General features: G+C 38.8%; 1 protein-coding gene across 2 annotated transcripts; it reads left to right on the top strand.

Moving 5' to 3' along the window:
* The first annotated feature begins 1,045 nt into the window (after positions 1-1,045).
* On the top strand, positions 1,046-20,022 carry tle5 (TLE family member 5, transcriptional modulator). 2 transcript variants are annotated; one of them, XM_027169800.2, is made up of 7 exons: positions 1,046-1,435; positions 11,626-11,714; positions 12,967-13,030; positions 14,218-14,262; positions 15,486-15,548; positions 16,304-16,378; positions 17,508-20,022. In XM_027169800.2, the coding sequence occupies exons 1-7, from the start codon at positions 1,409-1,411 to the stop codon at positions 17,739-17,741; spliced, it is 597 nt and encodes a 198-aa protein (XP_027025601.1). In that variant the 5' UTR covers positions 1,046-1,408; the 3' UTR covers positions 17,742-20,022. The 2 variants fall into 2 exon arrangements, with proteins under 2 accessions (XP_027025601.1, XP_027025602.1); XM_027169801.2 differs by having other exon boundaries at positions 17,511-20,022.
* The last annotated feature ends 673 nt before the right edge of the window (positions 20,023-20,695 follow it).

Below are 20,695 nucleotides of genomic sequence, written 5' to 3' on the forward strand. Positions count from 1 at the left end.
CATGGTGTGATTTGTCAACTTCATTTAATCTGTTTTTGTTTAAATTTTACTGCTACAAATAATGCATTCAGAGGCATGTAGCCATTTTTATATGGTGAAACTTTCTTTCCTACGACCTGTGATTGAGCCACTTTTGTGACGAAAACATTGACGTATCTTTCCAAAGATCCCCTGCCCATTTTGTACAAACTGGATATAAACTATGAATCTCAGCCAAAGAAAACACTTTCTCCAATTTTGAGTCACCGAAGTATCTAAAGCCAAAGATTTTACTTTAGCTGCATTCTAGTTACCATCTTTTTACTTTACATTGTTGACCGAGACCAATGAACTATAGAGAGAAATACTGTAGCATAAAGGCAAATTTCCACCTCACAGCTACAGGATCTCTGGTTTAAATGGGTGATTGTCTGTGGTATTTTTATTGATTATTTTATTATATTTTTTTTCTTGTCCAATGTTCTTGGGATAAACTCTGGACCAGAATAAAAAATAAATAAAAATCTGAGCAGAATAAAAAGATTACTAAAGATGAATGAATAATTTGTCAAATTAGTCATCTGAAACACCAAGAACTGCAAAACATTTGCAGTTTTTTTAAACATTCTTTTAAAAGTTGAAGCTCTGTATGTTACACATTGTTTGATATGGTATTCATATCTAATTAAGTACCTTTAGATCATGTTAGTACCAATCTGAAATGTGTTCCTAAGGTAAAAAGAACACTCAGTTTTCTGGAGGCAAAAGTTCAGGTTTCATTTCCACTCTAGTTTTTGTCGCCTCCTTGCGGTTAATCTTGGAAGTGTCGCACGCCCTTATCTATAAATGTGGATTTTTGTTTTTTAACTTTTAACCTCGTTTTACTTAATTCTGTGTGGTCCCTGGTTTTAAACTGACAGAAGAGACCTGTGCAGGCATGTAGGTGTGTGTGTGTGTGTGTGTGTGTGTGCGCGCGCGCGCCCGCGTGCTTGTGTGTGTGTGTGTGTGTGTGCGCGCGCGCGCGCGCCCGCGTGCGTGTGCGCGTGTGTGTGCGCGCGCACATCCAAGCGCCTTCATTTCACAATCCCACCAACGCAGAGAAGAAGCATTGAAGCGCATCTGAGCAACAGCGCTGCTGGGATTGTGGTTAAAAAGGGAGCTGGCAGGCACCATTTCAGCAGTAAAAACAACGTAATTCGGGTCGTTTTTGCGAGCTTTTTTTCCCCTCCCCAATGCCGAATGATACCTCCAGAGAAACCAGTTAGAGAAACGAGACCGAAGCCTGGAAGCCGCTGCGCTGTTAGCGGGCTTAGCTTAGCTTAGCCTGCTCCATCCGCTACATAGCGCCGAACAAAGAAGGAGCAAAACACACAATTCACACGCTTTCAGCTCTAAAACGTCTGCGTAAAGATTCGAGAAGAAAACTGTCATGATGTTTCCACAATCCAGGCACTCGGTGAGTGGTTTGTTTTCGCTTTCTGCCTGCTGTAGAAAAAAAATGTCATTAGCACGCGAAGCTAATCGGCTAACTAACCTGTTATCGTCCTGGTTAGCTGGTTAGCTAGTTAGCTAGCGTCCTCCTCCAGGTGAACTTTTAACGAGTCTAACAATGTAAATGTGGATAAAATACAGTTATAGTGTCGTTTTATTATTCGTTTTTACCTGCACAACCTACAGCACCTTAAATAAAAAAATAAAAATAAATAATTCAAAAAAAGTAGTTTTAAGCAGCAGAATGTGACAAAAAAAAACGAAAAACTATTGGGCTTAAGATGAGAAGTAAGTGTAACACTTGCAATAAAAAAAACACAACCTTTAGTTTCTTGTCTAAAAACAAACACAGTAATTATAAGTGTTGAGCTAGAAGTCATTGTTCTGTGGATGTCATTTCAGTGCTCATCTGGTCTTATTACCACTTTATTTCTATGTACACTGTGTCTGTGTGAGTGTTTATTACACCTACATGGTAATAAACACGATACATAACACATCAATCATTTATAATGTAATAAAACATTGTCACAGTTTAAATGTTGACTAGTCAGTGATGCAGTGAGTCTGAATAAATCATATGACACAGTGATGATGATGATGATGTGAATAAAACATCATTAACAGATTAAATCTCAGTTCACCCCCCCCCCCAAACACGCCTTTAGTGAAACAGTTCTATTTTTAATTGGTCAGTCTACAGCACTCAATTTCCATTTTATATATATATATATATATATTATATATATAGTTTCCAAAATGTCTGTCATACCGATATGTTGGTTTGCGTTTTGTGATGATGTCATGGGTACGTTTTCCTTCTGATGACTCTTCCATGCAGACTGCATTTGTGCAAATAGAACTGCAGAGTGGAAAACTGCACCACCGCTTCTGTATCAGCATGTTTGCTTTTCTGAGAGGTTTCTCTGTGATACACATCTTGTTTTGACTTCCAGACTTCCTCATAACTACCATAACTTAATGCCGTTTCGGACGTTTACATTTACAGCATTTGGTAGACGCCCTTATCCAGAGTGACGTACAAAAGTGCTTAAGACTATCATTGAATGCATGAACTCTGGTTTACTAGGCTACTTAAGATTCAGTGGATTCTGAGATGGAAAGACTTTGTAGGCATCAGGTAGCTTTATTTTCTTATTCTTCAGCTTAGTCGGCTGCTTAGAGGAGCCAATGGTCGTTAAGTATAAGCACAAGATTTGAAAAGTCTGAGAATTTATTCAACACTCATCAGCTGATAGATAGATCTTAATGACTCCTGCACAGAGTAACGAGTCTTATAAAGACAATCAAGTTGATTAGGTTCTGAGACTTTACAACTGTATGTGTGACCAAACATTTGCACATGACATCATTGATGTACTTAAAAGAATAAAAATATAATAACGTTTATTACTTTTCACTTTATAAAAACAGTAATGTATGTGCTTGGTCCAGGGATCCCCAAACCTTTGCATACAAATGAAATTCATCTGAAATGATATGGTCTAAATCTCAGACAGTGTACGATATACGATGTATTTGTAACCCTAGGTCCTGCCATTTTGTAGAGAAAATGGACATGTAGAGAATTCCTTGCTTGTTTGAAACATGATAAAAATACTGTCCATGATTTAATGTTACATGTTCAGGGACATTGTTTATTAAAAGCTCATCTTAGTCTACCAACATCAGTAGGTTTTACTTCAACTACAAGTTAGACACTTCCATAATGGACTAATTGCACAGGGCAGAAGCACACTTTTGATTAATGTACAGCATCCTGCAGCTGCACTTAGAAATTGTGATTAAGAGTAAGTTTTGCGTTTCATTACATCAATGTTGCCTCTGGTTTACCAGGCTGCGTGAGTGTAACTGGATTTTTATCATAATCATAGGACATAGAATCACAATATCTGCTCTTGCCAGTACAATAGATGTGCATTGGTAATTTGATGACCTATTGATAACTGGAAAGTTTGGCTGGCAACGCAGACATACTACGATTACCGAATTTGTGAAAACAGTAATAAATGGATCAAGCGGCTTAGTTGTGGCTCTAAGGGCAGACAGGGATCTCATAAATCACTATCTTGAATCTAACTTGCCTGAACCCTGGCCAGAGGAGATGATGATGAAGAGAAGGGCGTTATTGCCACGGCTCCATAGCAATGACTTTTCACCGTTCTTGACAAAGATGGTGTTTACTTAGACTGCCCTGAATGGCTCTTGGCTGTTACTGTGTGCAGAGCTGTGCTGTATCTGTCACCTTCAGCTAAAAAGGCAGCGACTTTACATTAAGCCTCTGTTTGTCCTGTTGATTATTTTCTTTTCTTCAAAGGTAACAGTGATGCTGAAACTGTTCTCTTGCATAGCTTTTTGCTAAATTAACCACAAATAGTGTCATGTATTTGGTCTATCGTACTGAGATTTTAAGTTCCCACGATGATCTTTTTATGAGTAACAACTCGTACAATATTGTCAAAAATAGCATCTCGTTCAAAAAAAAAAAAAATTAACCAACAATTTGTTCTTATGTTCAAAAGTGATCCTGGTGCAGTTTCAGGGAACCAATGAATCTTTTTATGAACTCTTGAATTTCAATCAGCTTAAGAGCCAAAACACCAAAGCGTGCGACAGTGTGGAAATTAAATTAGCAATGCCTGCTAAAAAAAAGTAACAACCCACTGATGATTTTGCAGAGGTGCTATATTTTTGGTCACCAGCCCACAGATCTACAGTTTTATTTTAATAGTGGTCTAGGAGTCGTTTGAGAACTTTCCGTTCTCTGGCACAAACACTTCTCTGTTCCTAATTTTGCTGCTTAACAAAATGTTCACAACAACAAATACTATTTTCTTGGATAGTAAAATAAATACAAAGCATACTTGTAAATGACTTAAACGTATACAGACAAGATGTAATTTATGTGCCAGTGACTGACTGATGAAGGTGCTCCAGAGAACCAGTGTGTTTAAATGTCAGTTTTTTTATTACTGCTTTGCAGTTTGGACTGCTGTGTTTCAGTTCTCACTCACTGAAGCACTGATATCAGAGCAGACACACTCCTGGTTCTCTACAGTTTCTGCCAAATTACTAGTCTGATTTTCAGCACTGACTTTTGTTTGGCTGTTTTTTTTATTTATTGTTTTCATTTGAAATCAGGCTCCAATAAACAGTAGCTCATGTTGATGTCTTTTGTCTAACATTAGGCACTTTTAAACTTTAACTTTGAACTTTAAACACAATATTTGTGACCCATTGCTTATAAACAATATTTTATTCAAGTATAATTTATTGTGTATTTGTGTTTTATTTATTATTGTAAAGTAGAAAAAAGTTTAAATGATGTTTAAATCAGTAACTCGGCCAAGTTATTGTCAATAACTGTTACAAGAATCTCTTGAATTACTTGTTTAAATTTTTTTTTATCATTTCATTTTAAGGCAAAAATGATTAAGACCTTAAATAACTCAGAGACCTGAATAGGCAGCTAGTAGTGAGATGGGCAGGTTAGCAGTTTTCAGGAACAATGGAAATCTTTAATGTCAATCACTACATGAATAAAACAACAAAACAAACAAAAAAAAAAACAAGAGGCTGATTGATGACATGGTGACTGGGGAAAAATAATCATCAGGATGTTCCAGGTACTGCAATTTTACAATTTATTTAGTCACAAATATGTATCTCTGTAGAAGGTTGAGTCGGAAACAGTCACCAGTATCCATCTGGTTCGTGTTTAACCGTGAGGTGACTGCATGTTGTGCTAGCAGGACGGTGATACGACATGTTTGCATTGCCCTTTTTTTCTTTGTCCTCACTGTTTCCACAAACATACTTTTTGAGAATCAGGAAAAGGTGTCATTCATCTGGAGAAGGTAATTAATCAGACAGTGTGTGTAGTACATCAGGTGGTGGGATTCAGAATGGTTCAGCATCAAGGTGCATTAAGCTTGTTTTGTTTCATATACGTATGTATAAGAGCTTTGGTTTTGTGAAAGTGAAGAGGCTTTTAATATCTCAGGTTATTGAATGCAGGGGACTGCTTTCCTACTGAACTACAAATAACTGATATTCCTAAACTGTATTCCCCTTGTCCTGATCAGTCAGACTACAGATTTGTTCACCCCAGCCTCTAGTCTTTTACTGACAACGTATATATTAAACCTGAGGTGACGCTGAGGATTTGTATATAAAGTGTTATAACGACACAGACAGCTGACAGTCAGTTCAGTTTGAAGAACACAGAGTTGTTTAAGCCATGTCTGTGGCTGAGATTCAGCCGTTGTCGTGTCTTTAACCCATTTCCAGGCCTTGTTCTGGAAGTTCTAAACGATCATGCTGCCTTGTAATCCCTGTTTAGAAAAGGCAACACAGAAGCTTACCAGAGCACCGCCCGGAGCTCATCACCAGCCTGCTGCTGCACACAGGCAAATCCCTGAGGAGGAGGTTGCCGTGTGGGATGCTAATGCAGCGTTTAGCTATGAATATCTGTTCTTTGTTTGAGTTTATCTGCATTCTGCCTGGCAGTGGCTTTCTGAGACGTGATTGCACACGTTATTTCAGCTTCAAGCGCGGAGTCTCATTTCTGATTTATTTGTTTCATGGGCTGAGAGCAATCTCGAGGTTGTGACCTGCGGATTTCTCTCTTCTTCTTTTTTTAAAACCGTAACAGCATCAGTCACGATCAAAGGCTCTCGGTCAGTAATCTAATAAATCACACCAAGCCAGCCATCTGCACTCAGTGTCTGGCCTCTAAACCTGTGAGTTGATGACACGCAGCACATAACATATAGTCCTGCCTCGTTTCCCTTTTAAACTCAGTGAAATGTGTGGGGTTTTTTTTTTTTTTTTGCAGTACTGTCAAAGCATGTACATCACTTATAACAGTATTAAGAAAATTATTACAAAATGTAATAACCGTTCAATCACCTTTATGTAAATTTCAGTGTATATAAGCAGACTAATTTACACCTATTTATATGGAAGCTTTTTCACAAAGACTGGTGAACAAACTACACATTCAGTTTAAAATCTCTCACAGTCTCCTAGTTTGGTTGCCTGGTAACTTACTAGATTAAAAAAGTGCCAGCTTACATAATACAATAGTTTACAGTGAGTGAGTTTGCTGGGTAAATGCATTAATACCAACTAAGCGAAACAAACAAGTTTATGATTATTCTACTATTCTTAATCTATCTATATACACTGGATACTAAGGAATGTATTCAGGTTGCACTTACTGGAACATTTACACAGGAAATGTGTAAAATGTCTATATTCATACATTCAGTTTCAGTTCATTCATATCCTGCAAAAGCCCCCGGGTTTACAAAAAAAAAAACATCCGGATACTCACTAATTCAAAACTTGATTTGTTGGCATTAAATCAGATCTTTAAAACATTTAAATATTGATTACAATATAAAGTAGAAATCATTTATTTCTGTTTTTAATCGATTAAAAATTGAGAAACTTTTACTGCAGATTCACATAAAAGTCCAAAATCCAGCTGAGTTTTTGCAATCGAGCTGGTAAATTATTACACTTTTCCCAACTCCACATAAAGCTAGTAGGTATTAGGTCATTCTCTTTCCTTACTTTTTTGGATTGCAGGTCTGATCGATTGATTACATTTTTAACAATGTTTACTCAAACGGTAATCTGTGAGACGGGTAAAACAATAACTGAAGCCTACATACGAGCAGGTTGCATCTCGGCTGCTGTGTTCAGTTCAGATTCTGACGCTTTATGCTGGGCTACATGTTACAGCAGAGGTGTGACCTCAGATACCATGATATGAAACTTGTGAGACTAAGAGATGGCACATTTCCAATCAGCAAAACAATTTTACTAATGGTAACAGTTCCAGTGATATTAAAAATTCATTTACTGTCAGGGACAAAAAGAAATGTATTAATTTAATTCATTTGGGAACAATAATAAGACAACTTTTCCCCCATTTGAAGGTACTTGAACTTTGAAACGTCGTGGCTGCTCACTTTTTTATTTTACTACTTATTCTATCAGTTCTTAATCTTCTTTATTTAAGCATTGACAGATTTGTTAAGAATGAAACAAAATCTAGGCAAAATAATAAAACTGAGGTCACGTGTTAGCAACCTGTTGAGAAATGTCTCAGAGAAGTAGCATGTATGCTATAAAATAAGTAAACGTAACTAATTAAATTAGTAAGATAAATTGTACTAACAAAATAAGGCTTATAGCAAATAGTTAATCAAACTCCAGTGCCTCTAGTATAGTAGATAGCCATGCATATAAAGAGACACTTAAAGAGACCAGAGAGGCTCAGTATGGTAAAGTGGGGTAGTGGCATCTATTAGTGTGTGTGGCAGGTCCATGGAGAGAGTCATCCAACACAAATTCATGCTTAACAGGATTATCTTTCCATCCCTCATCTGGATTACAGAGCCATCCCATGCAGCAGCTCAGGAAGGCTCCAGTCTGAGTCTATGCTTTAAGTTTATATTGAACATTTTCTATTTGTCATAGGTGTTTAGTATTTAGGAATATTTTCGGATGACCGTCACGTCTCGTCACGTCTTCTGTTTCACTTGAGCAGGTATTAAAGCGCTACAAAAGATATATAAGAAACAATCTACACAACTGTCACTTTGTCATTTGCCAGTTTACAAGCAAACATTTAGTGATGATAACCATTGAGGCAGGAACTTAGAGATGGTTATCAAAATACCTGTTCACATGTAAATACTCTCACCACAAATGTATGTGTCGGAAAAGTGAAAGTGACGTGACATACGCTAAGTACGGTGGCCCATACTCAGAATTTGTTCTCTGCATTTAACCCATCCAAAGTGCACACACACAGCAGTGAACACACACACACACCGTGAACACACACCCGGAGCAGTGAGCAGCCATTTTTATGCTGCGGTGCCCGGGGAGCAGTTACTGGGGGTTCGGTACCTTGGCACCTCAGTCGTGGCCGGCCCGAGACTCGAACCCACAACCTTTGGGTTACGAATCAGACTCTCTAACCATTAGGCCACGACTGCCCCAGGAGCAGAGGTGAAATTAAATGTACTACTCCTGTGCTTTGTCTTCGAATAAAACTCGATTGAGGGAGAATATGAATGGTTCCGCTAAAGAAATGCGCCTGGCGTCACCCAGAATCACTTTCTCCCATCACGTTAATCTCCTGAGTCTTTATTTTTGTTTTTTAGTTTGCGGTTGTGTTCAAAAGTTTAAAGGGATTTTTTTTTTGGAATCGTTTATTAGGGTCTTAATCCTTTTAACTGATGAGGGTCAGGGACTGACAGTAAATTACTGGAATGATGAATCTCATTTAGCTGCTGAAGATACTCAATTTGCCCAGCAGCACATAAAACCTTTAAATGCTTTAATTGCATCTCAGAGGAGCAAGAATCAAATTAGGGAATTGTCCTATTTTTTTGAGTTGTGTTTGAAAGAGACAGAGAGAGAGAGGTTAAGTTAACTTTGGTAAGTTTCTTCATCTGCACGTGAAAGACTTTTCTTTTAAAGACCTGGAATGTTGTCAGTCAGTCCACACTTCTTCCTTCTTTCATGGCCTGATTCCTGGTTTCTCTGTTACTTGCTTTCTGGCCCGTTTTCTGTAGCACCCAGCCTTGAATTGAGCTGATCCCGAGTTTCGTTTACCAAAGCTGCCAGGACAGAGAGCAGCTACTGAAGGCCCCTATTGTTTGGGTGGCACAACCTGCAGCTTTCCACCATTCAATACTTCACCCGAGGCTATCAACTGCTAACGTCTGAGAATTCGAGCTGGTTCCATACCCCACTGTTCTCAGGAAATTAAGTTTCCTGGGCCGCCTCAGTCATGGAGCTGTGGCTTTCCTCTGCATACTGAGCTATATGTTAAGCTGTATGACCCTTGGTGTGCCTTTAGCCTCTAGATGTTATTGTTCCACTTTCCCTAGGGTTTTGGCTGAAGAAAACATTTGTAGAAATTTGCCAACTGGTAGAGATGTTCCTACCACAGCTGGCAACTCATGAATACCCTAAAATGTTGTTTGTTTCAAAACTGCTACATGCATAACCACAGTATTTAAGAGAGTGGGTGTTCTGACATATTTACAGCTAGTTTTTACTTTGTTTTGAGTGTTAGATTAACATCATCACCCAAAGTGGCATGCCACTCTACCCACGATTACATAAGTAAGGAATAAAACGCAAGATGATGTGCAGTTCTAAGAAAAGCATCAACAGCAGCGTGTTGCGATATATCCTGCTGTAATGCCTTTACTGTTATATCTTCAAAGTCGATTATTTTCCTATAACAAGACATCTCGGTGTTTTATTTCCATTATACCACAGCAGTTTTTCCAATTAATTCATTCATTAAAAAGCAACACATTGCACATCTTAACCATTTATATATGTGTTTATTGTCGTCGTATTTTTCATGAAACAAGGTAACACTTGCCTTATAACAACTTTACTCACCCCTAATTATTTTCTCTTATTCAAGAGTCAAGATTTTTATTTGTCACATAAACAATTATATAGAACATATGTAACCAGCAGTGAAATGTGAGTCAGGTCTGCTCCAGGGACAGTGCAATTATTAAAAAATACAACACAGATGAAAATATAGCTATGAAAGAGTGAAATAAAAGTAAACAATAAAATATAAAAGATGATGTACACTGTGGAATTAAATATAGGATGAAAAATAGTGTGCATGAAACTGTAGTCTTAAATATTAAGATACACAGGAATGTGCAAACAGGTTGACACGTACAATATGTGAGGATGAAAAAAGAGCAGCTTGTCATCTTCCCAGGAAACCGCAAAGTGTAAAGCCCTCCATTCAGAAGACTTTACCGTGTCAGACAACAGTTTAAGTTGTAGCTCAACCTCTGACTCCTTCCAGCAGCTCTACCTTATCAAAGATTAGTTCTTTTTTTAACACGTTTATATGCGAGTCCACAATGTAAGTTCCTGTGAAAGTCGTTGAGTTTTAAAACGAGAGCGTTTAATATTAATCCTTGATTTGCATTGCGGACAGAATAATTACCAGTGAATTAATCAACATCATCTGGCCAGTCAGAGCCAAGCTTTTAGCAGTTATAAGTGTGTCATAAACCAGAAATCTCTCTTGTTCAGAATGTAGTAAAGCAGAGTGGTGGCTGTGGAACCAAATGGGGATTTCGGTGATGATAGCAGATGCAATTTTCTTTTTTAACATTTGTTCTGTTTTATTGCAGTTCACATGACAATTAATTAAAAAGAAAACAAATTGTATGCCATCTTTCATAAATCACTTCCTTTTGTAAATCTTTCCGTTTTAACACGATATTTTTGGTATGATTACAGATGGAAAAGATGCGAGAATCATGTGATTTTATTTTTTTATTTTAACCCTTGGGCAGTACAATAGGTAACATGGCCCATGGGATTCTAGACTGTTAATGAGAGCAGAGGCACTTGACTTGAATTTGATTGCCTGTGTGCTTAAACTCTAGCTCATTAGCTTTTTGGTTAATTTCCCACAATGTCAAAGCATTATATAGAAGAGGTGACTGATTTTCACAAGGTTGTATCCCATTGAAATCAGAGCAGTCTGTATTCATGAAAATCTGTCAAAAACATCCGAGGGGCCTCCAGTTTACTTTATGGGAGTGCTGCCAGCATGGCACCTGGTGTTCTTGAGCATCCATGGCAGAAGGAGCCAGATCTCTCCAGTCATAATCTGGCCTCTTTCTCCTTCTGGAATTTTTTTTGCAGAGACAGGGGAAATAATATCTGCTGTAAGTGCCTCACATGTAATACACCTGGAATTTAGCGATGATCTGTTTTGACTGACAGTTGACTGACAGGGATTTTTTTCTTTTCATAATTTTCATATCTTGGAAAAGGCATTGACAGGTTTATGGTTTAGCGGAGGCAGCGGTCTACCACATGGGAATTCCTATGCGATCTAGGTTTTGGAGTGTAATATTCTTCAGAAGCCTCATGAAAATTCTGGAAGTGGTGCAATTTCCTAATGATGTTTTGAATCGCGTGCCATTAACCATGCTAATGTGTGTTAGGGAACAGGGCATAGGAGTGTGTGTGTGTGTGTGTTTCACACATGTACTGGAGCAGTGGGGGTGAAGGCGTCTGACTGACTGAATGTTAATACTTTGATTACAGGCTTCATCACAGCAGCTGAAGTTCACGACGTCAGACTCCTGTGACCGCATTAAAGATGAGTTCCAGTTCCTCCAAGCACAATATCACAGGTGCTTCTTACTGCTCTATCTAACTCTAATCGTGCTCTTTCTTTCTCATTCTCTCTCAAGATTTCATTGTTTTTATTCCCTGCACATTTACAGTACAGTCCATAGATGTACAGTTAATTTCAGAATGTTCAGCATGGACATTTGAACACAAAGAATTGGGCATACACCTGCTACAGGGTGTTAGTCTGTGAGCTCGCTCTTGTCTTATGCTGTGACGTCTTAGAAACAGGACCCAAAACCCAGTGCAACATAATAAGCATGACCAATGATTTTCAGTATCTTGTTTTTAAAGGTATTTCCTCCTCTTTATTCCCATGACAACAAGAGCGCTGGTGTTTAGCCCCCTCCTTTTTACATGTGAGTGGTTTAGAAGAAAAGGGCCCCACACTTCCTGTGTCTATTCAGACCTTCACTCTCCTGCTACTGACTTTAGCTGAGATGCACGGCCTCTCTCTCACTCTCACACACACATGTGATGCGCACAGCCTTTTAAAGGAAATGTACAGCGGGCTGTCTCCAGAGCCCAGACAGGCCTTTGCTCCCCCCATGCATGTGCATAAATAGATCAGGGAATACATTAATCAAAATAAGGATGACAGCAGAAGCGATTTGGAGGCGAAAAGAAACAGCAATAAAACTACATCAGTGTAGTGGGGTTTTTTTCTGCACCCCCACCCTCCTTTTTTTAAACCCCCAACAGCATCCTCGAAAGCATCTAGCAACCACAGCCAATCAGGGGCTGCTATGGCCAATCACAGGTACCCTTCTGCATGGAGGATGGTCGCTATGGCAACCTCCAAAGTATGTTAGGGTGCTTTTTTGTTTTGTTTTGGTGGCCTTTTTTTTTTAAGGAAATGTGTGAGGAATGAGTTATAGAGCGAAGCCACCTTACGTTTTATAGCTAGGGGGAAAAATGCCAAAATGTAAGACTTTTGTAAGCTAAATTATATTTTTGACTGCAAGCTTTGATTTCTGTTCAATGTGATTTTGTTCAATGTATACCATATATGGCAATTTAAATTTCAGGGCTTCAGTATAGTTTTATTTTTTGTTGACTCTCAGATGAACTGGATGTCAAGGTTATAAACATTTGTTCATGTTTATCTATTTTAGTTTTATTTATTTCATATTTTTTCGGGTTGCTTTTGTGTGATTCAGACTGGAAATGTTTCATATTCCAGCTTGAAAGAGAAAAAGATATCTTCCTGTGCTATGTGCTTATTGGAAATAAACAAACTCTTGTTCTTTACAGTCTAAAGTTAGAATGTGACAAACTGGCCAGTGAGAAGTCGGAGATGCAGCGTCATTATATCATGGTAAGTGCTACTGTTGTCGCCTGTTCTCAGAGCTAGAGCTGAAGCAGGCCTGGAGCAGACAGAGGAGCTGAAGCTGGGTCAGGATGAGGTGCAAGGACATGAACAAGTAGTAGAGCTGTACCTTGGCCAGGGAAAGGATCGGGGACATGTACAAGGACTTGTTCTAGACAATGTGTAGGGAGTGTTTCTGGACGTGTTCTAAAGCAGGGTAATGGAATGCTTCTAGAGCAGGTATGGGGTAGTTCAGGAGCATGAACAGGGAATGTTGCTGGGTTTTAATTGGGGTGGTTCTGGGGTAGTGTAGAGACTAGGGTAGGGGTAAGTATGCCACATGTTTTGGGGAAGATTTAGGGAGTGGTTCTGGGACAGCTGTAGTGTGCGGCTCTGGGGCAGCTGTAGTGTAGTATAGGGAGTGAAGCTCAGGCAGGTTTTGTGAGTGGGGCATGGATAGGGAGCAATTCTGTGGCAGGTTTAGGAAGAACTGCTAGGTTTTGAATACAGTGTGGATCTGTGGAACATTTTTAAGGAGTGTTTCTGAAAAGGATTAGGGATTGGGGCAGGTATAGGGATTGGGGCAGGCATATGGATTTGCACTGGATTAGGTGTAGGAACAGACAGAATGAACTGGAGCAAAAACTAGCTGAGGATCTGAGGCAGGGGGCTTGCTTAGCTTCAGGCTGCTAGCCTTTACAGCTTTCCACCCACTGCCCTATTCCCTAGCCTCCTGCTTTCATCTTATCTATTTCTCTCTTACATTTCCTTTCTGCCTTTATCTCTTTTCTTTGCTTCTTCTGATATCTCTCTTTTGCTTGCTATTTTGTATTTTCGTTCTGCAGTCTCCCTCCTTCCCTTTCTTTCTGCACTCTGCCCCCTCTCTCTCTGTCTCTGCTCTCTAATCTCATTTTTGCTGGCCTGAGCTCCATGTTGCTCTCTGATATTGCTCTTCTAATTGAACCACCCAGCAGTTTAATCTGATCTAATCTGTGCAGTATTGCTCTCACGCCATCATCCGGCTCCCCCTCCTCCCTCTAATAGCCTATCGAGTTCCTGTGCCCTTCCCCAGTCCAAGCTATGACAGAGTGGTGTGTGTGTGTACTAAATTATTGCATTATGCACTAAGGGATTGTTCATGTGAAACGTGTGAAAATCTAGTTTATATTTCTCTAATTCTGCTTATCTCTTTACAGTACTATGAGATGTCGTACGGATTGAACATTGAAATGCACAAGCAAGTAAGTGCTGTCACCTTCTATAAAAGGACTTTTATGAATAATAAAATGTATAATGTGTGCAGTTTTTTGCCCCTTTATTAGGAGTACAACTACTTAGTCATGCAGTTGTTTCAGAACCTGCTGAACCTTTTAAGATATTTATGCACAACAATATATACGTGTGTGTGTGTGTGTGTGTGTGTGTGTGTGTGTGTGTGTGTGTGTGTATGTGTATTTATATATATATATATATATATATATATAAATATATATATATATATATATATATATATGTATGTATATATATATATACATATATATATATACATATATATATATATAATCCAGTGAACAGCAGTTGATGTCCACTGCTCCTAGTGCTGCTTTATCTTTGACTGTGCCCTTGTGGGACAGCGTACAGAGATTTACAATGCTTTACAGTGACAGCCTCTTCATCCTTCCTGAACATGCTGTCAGGAATCCAGTCCCACACCGCATCCGCCTCCAGCACAATTCATCAGGCTCGTTGGGGGACAGGGAAAAATATGGAGGGAAGGAATACAGACAGCCGTGTGTGTGTGAGAGAGAGAGAGAGAGCACGGATGTGTGTACGCGTGTGCACGCCTGTGTGTATATGTGTGCCCACAGACTGGCTGTAGTAGAGAGTGAGAGAAAGGTGAAGAGGAGTGCAGATATGAATGCAAAGAAGAACCTGGTGTTTTGTATTCAGCCAATTCCTTTATCACCATCCTTCCCTCCTCTCTGTCTTTCTTTCACTATCTCTCTCTCTCTTTCCTGCTGTTCCTCTTTCATGCTGTGTAGTGTGTCAGTGTGACAGGGCATTGTGCCAGGACTATACTGAAACAGGGTTATTGGTGTTTGTTTGCTTTTTCTTTCTGCACACCCTGTCCTGTTGCCACTTCCGCTAGCAGTTGTAGATTACATTCTCCTGGCATCCACAGCAGAAATGCATCTCACCCCTTTCTCACAGGATGTCTGTATGTGCTTTGGATACACAAGAAAGTGGAGATGGCACAATACCACTTTTTCCTGTACAGATAGTAAAAACTTGAATATCTCCTAATACCTAATTGTATGTAACTATTGTTCCAGATATGTACTGTAAGCATTCGACTGACAGCAAAACGTTTACGCTAAACTGAATTGTTTTTAGTAAAATAAACCTACCCTTATTCCACATCATACTTGATTAGAATGTGTTTGTGTGTGTGTTCCCTCTGCAGGCAGAGATTGTGAAGAGATTAAATGCAATCTGTGCTCAAGTCCTGCCTTACCTGTCTCAAGAGGTACTGAATTATGGCTGCACATCCTTAACCCATTTTACCACACATAGCATCATCTGTTATAACTCATAATTTTGTTCTTGTGAAACTCTCAGCAAGGTATGCATTGATTTTATTTTATTTTTGCCAGCCACACTGTAAATATTGAGTTCTGTGTTGATCTCAGTGTGGGTGAGGATGGATGTATGTACTGGGATGGATCTGTGAGGAGAGAAGTATGTCTAGAAGGATGGATGGACAGATGGATGTGTAGAATTAATTGAAGGTTATGCATGAATAAGTTTGAGATGGATGGGTGTCGTAGAATGGATAGGTGGATATGCATGAATGAATGAGTGAGTGGTAGTTCAGTGGTTAAAAATGGTGGACTACTGGGATAATGGATGGTGGTTGTGGGATGGATAGAGACATTGGGAGAAATGGATGGATGGATAGGTGTTTGATACGTGTACTGGGATGGATGGTTGTGTGTGTGGGGGGGGTGTATGGATGGGTAGGTGTTAGATAGATGAATGGATACATGTACTTGGATGGATGGATATGTGTGATGGGATGGATGGATAGATAGATAAATGTACAAAGATATATAGATAGATATATGGATAAGGATATGTGTGGTAAATTGATGGATGTGTTGATGGATGAACTGAGATGGATGGATGGATGTGTGGAGGGATGGTTGGATAAATAGACACAGGGGATATGCAGGACTTATGCATTTTGTAATATGAGTTCTGCGGTGTGTCAATGTGTTACAGCACCAGCAGCAGGTCCTGGGAGCTATAGAAAGAGCCAAGCAGGTCACACCACCAGAGATGAACTCTATTATCCGGGTAAGAAAGGAAGAGAGTGACGTGTTGGTGTCTGACTACCAGCATAAATGAGTTTTGTTTAAAATCCGAATATATTGAATAGTGTTGAATATTTTAGTATAAAATTATGTTAAAAGTATGCTTGTGTAAGATTTTGTGCGGTTTGTTGGTGTGATAGAATGCATGCTACCATGCTGTTATGCTATTATGTATATTCTGTATGCTTGTTTAAGAGTATGCTAATGCAATTTCTGTGAGCAATGAAGGCTACTTAATCAGTTTTATTCTGATGCAGGGCAAGGCAGGAAGTCAAACGCAGAGTTCAGAGTTGGGTCATGTCTTTAGCGACTTTTGGGGATTCGGAGGTTTTGGAAACAGTAAATAATGTGGGAATTTGTAAATGTGTTTGAGCCCATGCTGGTTCTTGTAGATGTAACGGCTTAATGTGGCTGATCGGTGGAAGTGTTAATCGGACAGAACATTGTCTTTCAAATTACAAAATTGTTTTGCAGTGAAATAAAAAAAAAAAATTGTTGCAAATTCACTTAACTGCTAAAGGTACACAAAAAACAACAACCAACCAAATAAAAAAAAAACTGAATTATTCAGATCAGAATGTTTTCAGAACTCTATTTGTACGCACAAATCTGAGCTTCTCAAATTAGACCGGTGTTGACTTTGTGGCAAAATCAGCTCGAAAGACAGCGACAGCAGGGACACGTCCTTAGCGACTTTCTGAGTCAGAGTTTTCGCATGTGCATGCTGGTTCTCCTAGACGTAATGACTTTAGTTTTGTGAGCACAACTGAAAGGAACGTACCAACACCGTAGTGTGTGAATTCCAAGGGTCCATTCTGGGTGTTTTGGGATAGGTACGTTTTTATTAAAGTCTGATATATAGAGCAGAGCAAAATATGAATTTTAAAGAGAACCTTGTAATGTGAATATAGCCATTGTTTATATATAATAAACATGAAACATGAGAAGATAGACAAGCACTTGCTGTGACCTGATGAATGCTTGTTATCTGCAGCAGTTTATTGTGGGTGTAGATGTGACAGTGACCTGTTTTTCTTTGAAGTCAAGAGGGGAATGACATTTCTCGTAACTATTTGCAATAATCTGTGCTTATGTGTCTTCATTTCTCCAAGCAGCAGCAGCTTCAAGCACACCAGCTCTCCCAGCTGCAGGGACTGGCCCTGCCTGTGACCCCACTCCCCCTGGGCCTTAGTCAGCCGAGTGGCCTGCCCAATGTCACCTCCAGCTCTGCCCTCTTCTCTCTCTCCAGCATTCTGGCATCACAGGCCCAGCTCGCCAAGGAGGACAAAAGTGCCAGAGACGCCTCAGACGGGCACCGTGACGAGGACGCCGACAAGTCAGACTAGACGCCGCTCCTCTGCTTCTGCTTTTGGCTGTGACCTCATCCTCCAGTGCTCGCGTACATCACAAGCGCATTGTCTCTTTTTCTTTGTTCTATTTGCTGTAAATTGCTATTGTGACCTTGATCATTTGTTTTTGATCATTCCACTAGCTTTATATTCAGCAGTCCACTTTTCTTTTTTTTTAAAAAAATATTTTTACTATATATTTAGTTATTTTTCTGTCCTCTCTCTCAGAGTGTATATGTATATATCTCTATGTGCTATCTATTCCATATTCTGCTTCGTCTCAGCATGGCCATCTAGCTCCACTGAGGCACCACCAGTGTTTCTTTGAGCACGGTTTTATCTCTCCCTACTTTGTTTTCTCCTGAAGAGATTCTTTTATCCTTTACCTTTTTGAAGGTGCACATTTTAACGCTGACAGAATGAAGAGGAAAAGGATTGAACGTAATGAAGGTCAGCGGTAGTATGTGAACTGAACTATAGAATGCATGCTTGATTTTCTGCAGCATTTTTTGATATGGGTGTAGATTAACTCTATAAATAGCAGTTAAAATGGCTTGCAGTGACTTATGATGAAGTGGCTTACTGACTTTTTAAAGGAATATTTTTAACAAAACCCACTTTTACATTTATTAGAATGCTTTAGCCGATCAATTACTATTAGCATATGATCTGATTCTTTAGTTTTGTACTGGACATTAGCTGGAATGTTAATAATGGAGTCTAACTTTCCCACACTCAAACACATTTTCAAATGTTCACATATTTGCCCCAAGCAACATTGCTAGAGTATCTGGTCCCCTTTTATTTAACATTTTTATGGAAGGAATGTCCATATTTACTACATAATTCCACATACTTCGAATTAGATAATTGGGCAAGGCTCGCTCATTAATATGTTCTGATAATTATAAAGCTTCCCATGTCTGAGATTTTGAACACATCATTACTGAAATTTCTTCATATGGTTTTCAGGTAAATGTGTAATTCTAAGGTATATTTACAATATACAGTTTGGGTAAAATACCAAAAAAATTGTGTAAATTATTTACTTTTTTCCCCTCAAAATATTCCTTTAAACTGCCAGAGAAGTTAATCAGTGGTCACTGCAGGGCCATACAGAGATTGTAGATTAGTGATATTTGCTAGGCTTAAAATGACCTACAACTTTTCTGGCCCCTGTTTTTTTTCCTATATATTTACCTGTTTAATGTGTGTGGATTCTGAAAGTGTGTTTGTTTTTTCTCACTGTCGTAGACGGAGAGCATTTAGAGTTTAGCATCATTAATCAGAACAGCTAACCCTCTCACCAAGTGAAGGGGCCAACTGTTTGAAAAAAATCTGATCTTTTTTTTAAATGGTATTATCTATTACTGTCGATTTGGTAAAAAATTGTGTTCAATTGTGTTGTTTTTCCTAGAGATACATGGAAAAATATTATGGTGGAAAAATTGTATATGAGAAATGAGAAGCACTTTCTCTCTGCAGATTTCTCCTGTTAGATGCATGCAAGTTATTAAAAAAAAAAAAGTTAAATGAAAAAGCACACGATGTACGAGGCCCAAGGACCCTCGTATTCCAAAACTAAAAGAGAGCACATTGTGTTTTCTTTAAGAAAACCCAAGTAACATTTTTGATAATTTCTCTAGAGGTCCTGAGTAAGCCTTTACATTTTTTGCAAATCTGATATTTACTGTCTTCTGTTGTGCCTTTTGTCCAGAATGAAATTCTTTCTTTTGACCAATAGGGGGCAGTAAGCTACCAGCATCTTCTGTGACAGCCGCAATCATGATCACTGATTTTTATTTTTTAAACCTTTTTAACCTTTACACAAAAAATTCCTTTTCTTTTATTTTGCAGAATGAGATTAGCGATGCATCTAAATGAAATGCACATTTATCCAGTCAGCTCTAAGTAAGCTGCTTATTAAACTTTTAAAAAACTATTTGTGTATTAATTCATTTTATGTGACTGAAACCTGCAGTCAGAGGTGTTTTTTTTTTTTTTCATTGTCGTTAGATTCCATTGCACAAGCAGCATGAAGTCTATGTACAGGACATCACTGTGAGTTTGCTTTCTTTTCAGTGCAGCCTGTTTTCTTTCTTGACAGGAAAAATAACAAACTAAACTGAATACTGAGTACTGGAACCAAATCCACATTTTATGTTCATGTACTGCTTCTCTATGTTTGTTGCAGTGTAACAATGACTGTACAGGTGTATACATTTTTTTCTTCCTTTTTTTATGATGCAGGCCATTTAAGTACATCTCATGCAAGACTGCTGTGACTTTGTTTATTATTTCTCTGATTTGATATATTTGTTGTAGAGCACGTGTTTCCTTTAGAATCACTTTAACTATCTGCATAAATGGCCATTTTAATCTGCTGCCACCAACAACACCTAGAAACAGTCCCAGTTCTCAACCCTTTGAACGTCGTTTTAACGTTGGGAACACTGTCAGTTTGTATTTATATCCTCATGAGACCCCACTGTGTTGTACAAGGACATCACTTTCTGTTCTCAAATGAATGTGTTTGTACGTACATCACAAGCTAGTAAATAATAAAGAGATGTAAACGCACAACACAGCTCAGGTCTCAAGAGGATATAAAGGCAGCAGGATTTACTGTGGCGACAAAATCCTGGTTTGACATGAAGAAAAAGGGGAAGTGACTTTTAATGGAATCTAGTTGTGCTAGTGTAAAAGTGGCAGATTGTATAACTTCCCAATGTGCTTGAGGATGACTTGCTACATATGCTTACTCGCATACATTATTCCAATAGGCCCCCTACCCTTGTTTTTTATTAAATGGCAAGCTCCTGTGTGGATATGTAGCCAGACGGATTTCGAGATTTCTTCTGATGAATTAATTGTAGGTGTTTATCTCCTAGATGCAGTCGGGGACAGTAAATGTGTTCTGTTCTACATGGATCTAGTGCGTTAAGTGTCCA

The sequence above is a fragment of the Tachysurus fulvidraco genome, chromosome 2 (assembly GCF_022655615.1).
Source record: "Tachysurus fulvidraco isolate hzauxx_2018 chromosome 2, HZAU_PFXX_2.0, whole genome shotgun sequence".
NCBI lineage: Eukaryota > Metazoa > Chordata > Actinopteri > Siluriformes > Bagridae > Tachysurus > Tachysurus fulvidraco.

Bases quoted from the DNA above. Each gene is read 5' to 3' on its own strand.
- tle5 (XM_027169800.2), top strand. From the start codon at position 1,409: ATGATGTTTCCACAATCCAGGCACTCG. The intron at 14,263-15,485 runs GTAAGTGCTGTC...TTCCCTCTGCAG, and splicing joins ACATTGAAATGCACAAGCAA to GCAGAGATTGTGAAGAGATT. The intron at 15,549-16,303 runs GTACTGAATTAT...AATGTGTTACAG, and splicing joins TGCCTTACCTGTCTCAAGAG to CACCAGCAGCAGGTCCTGGG.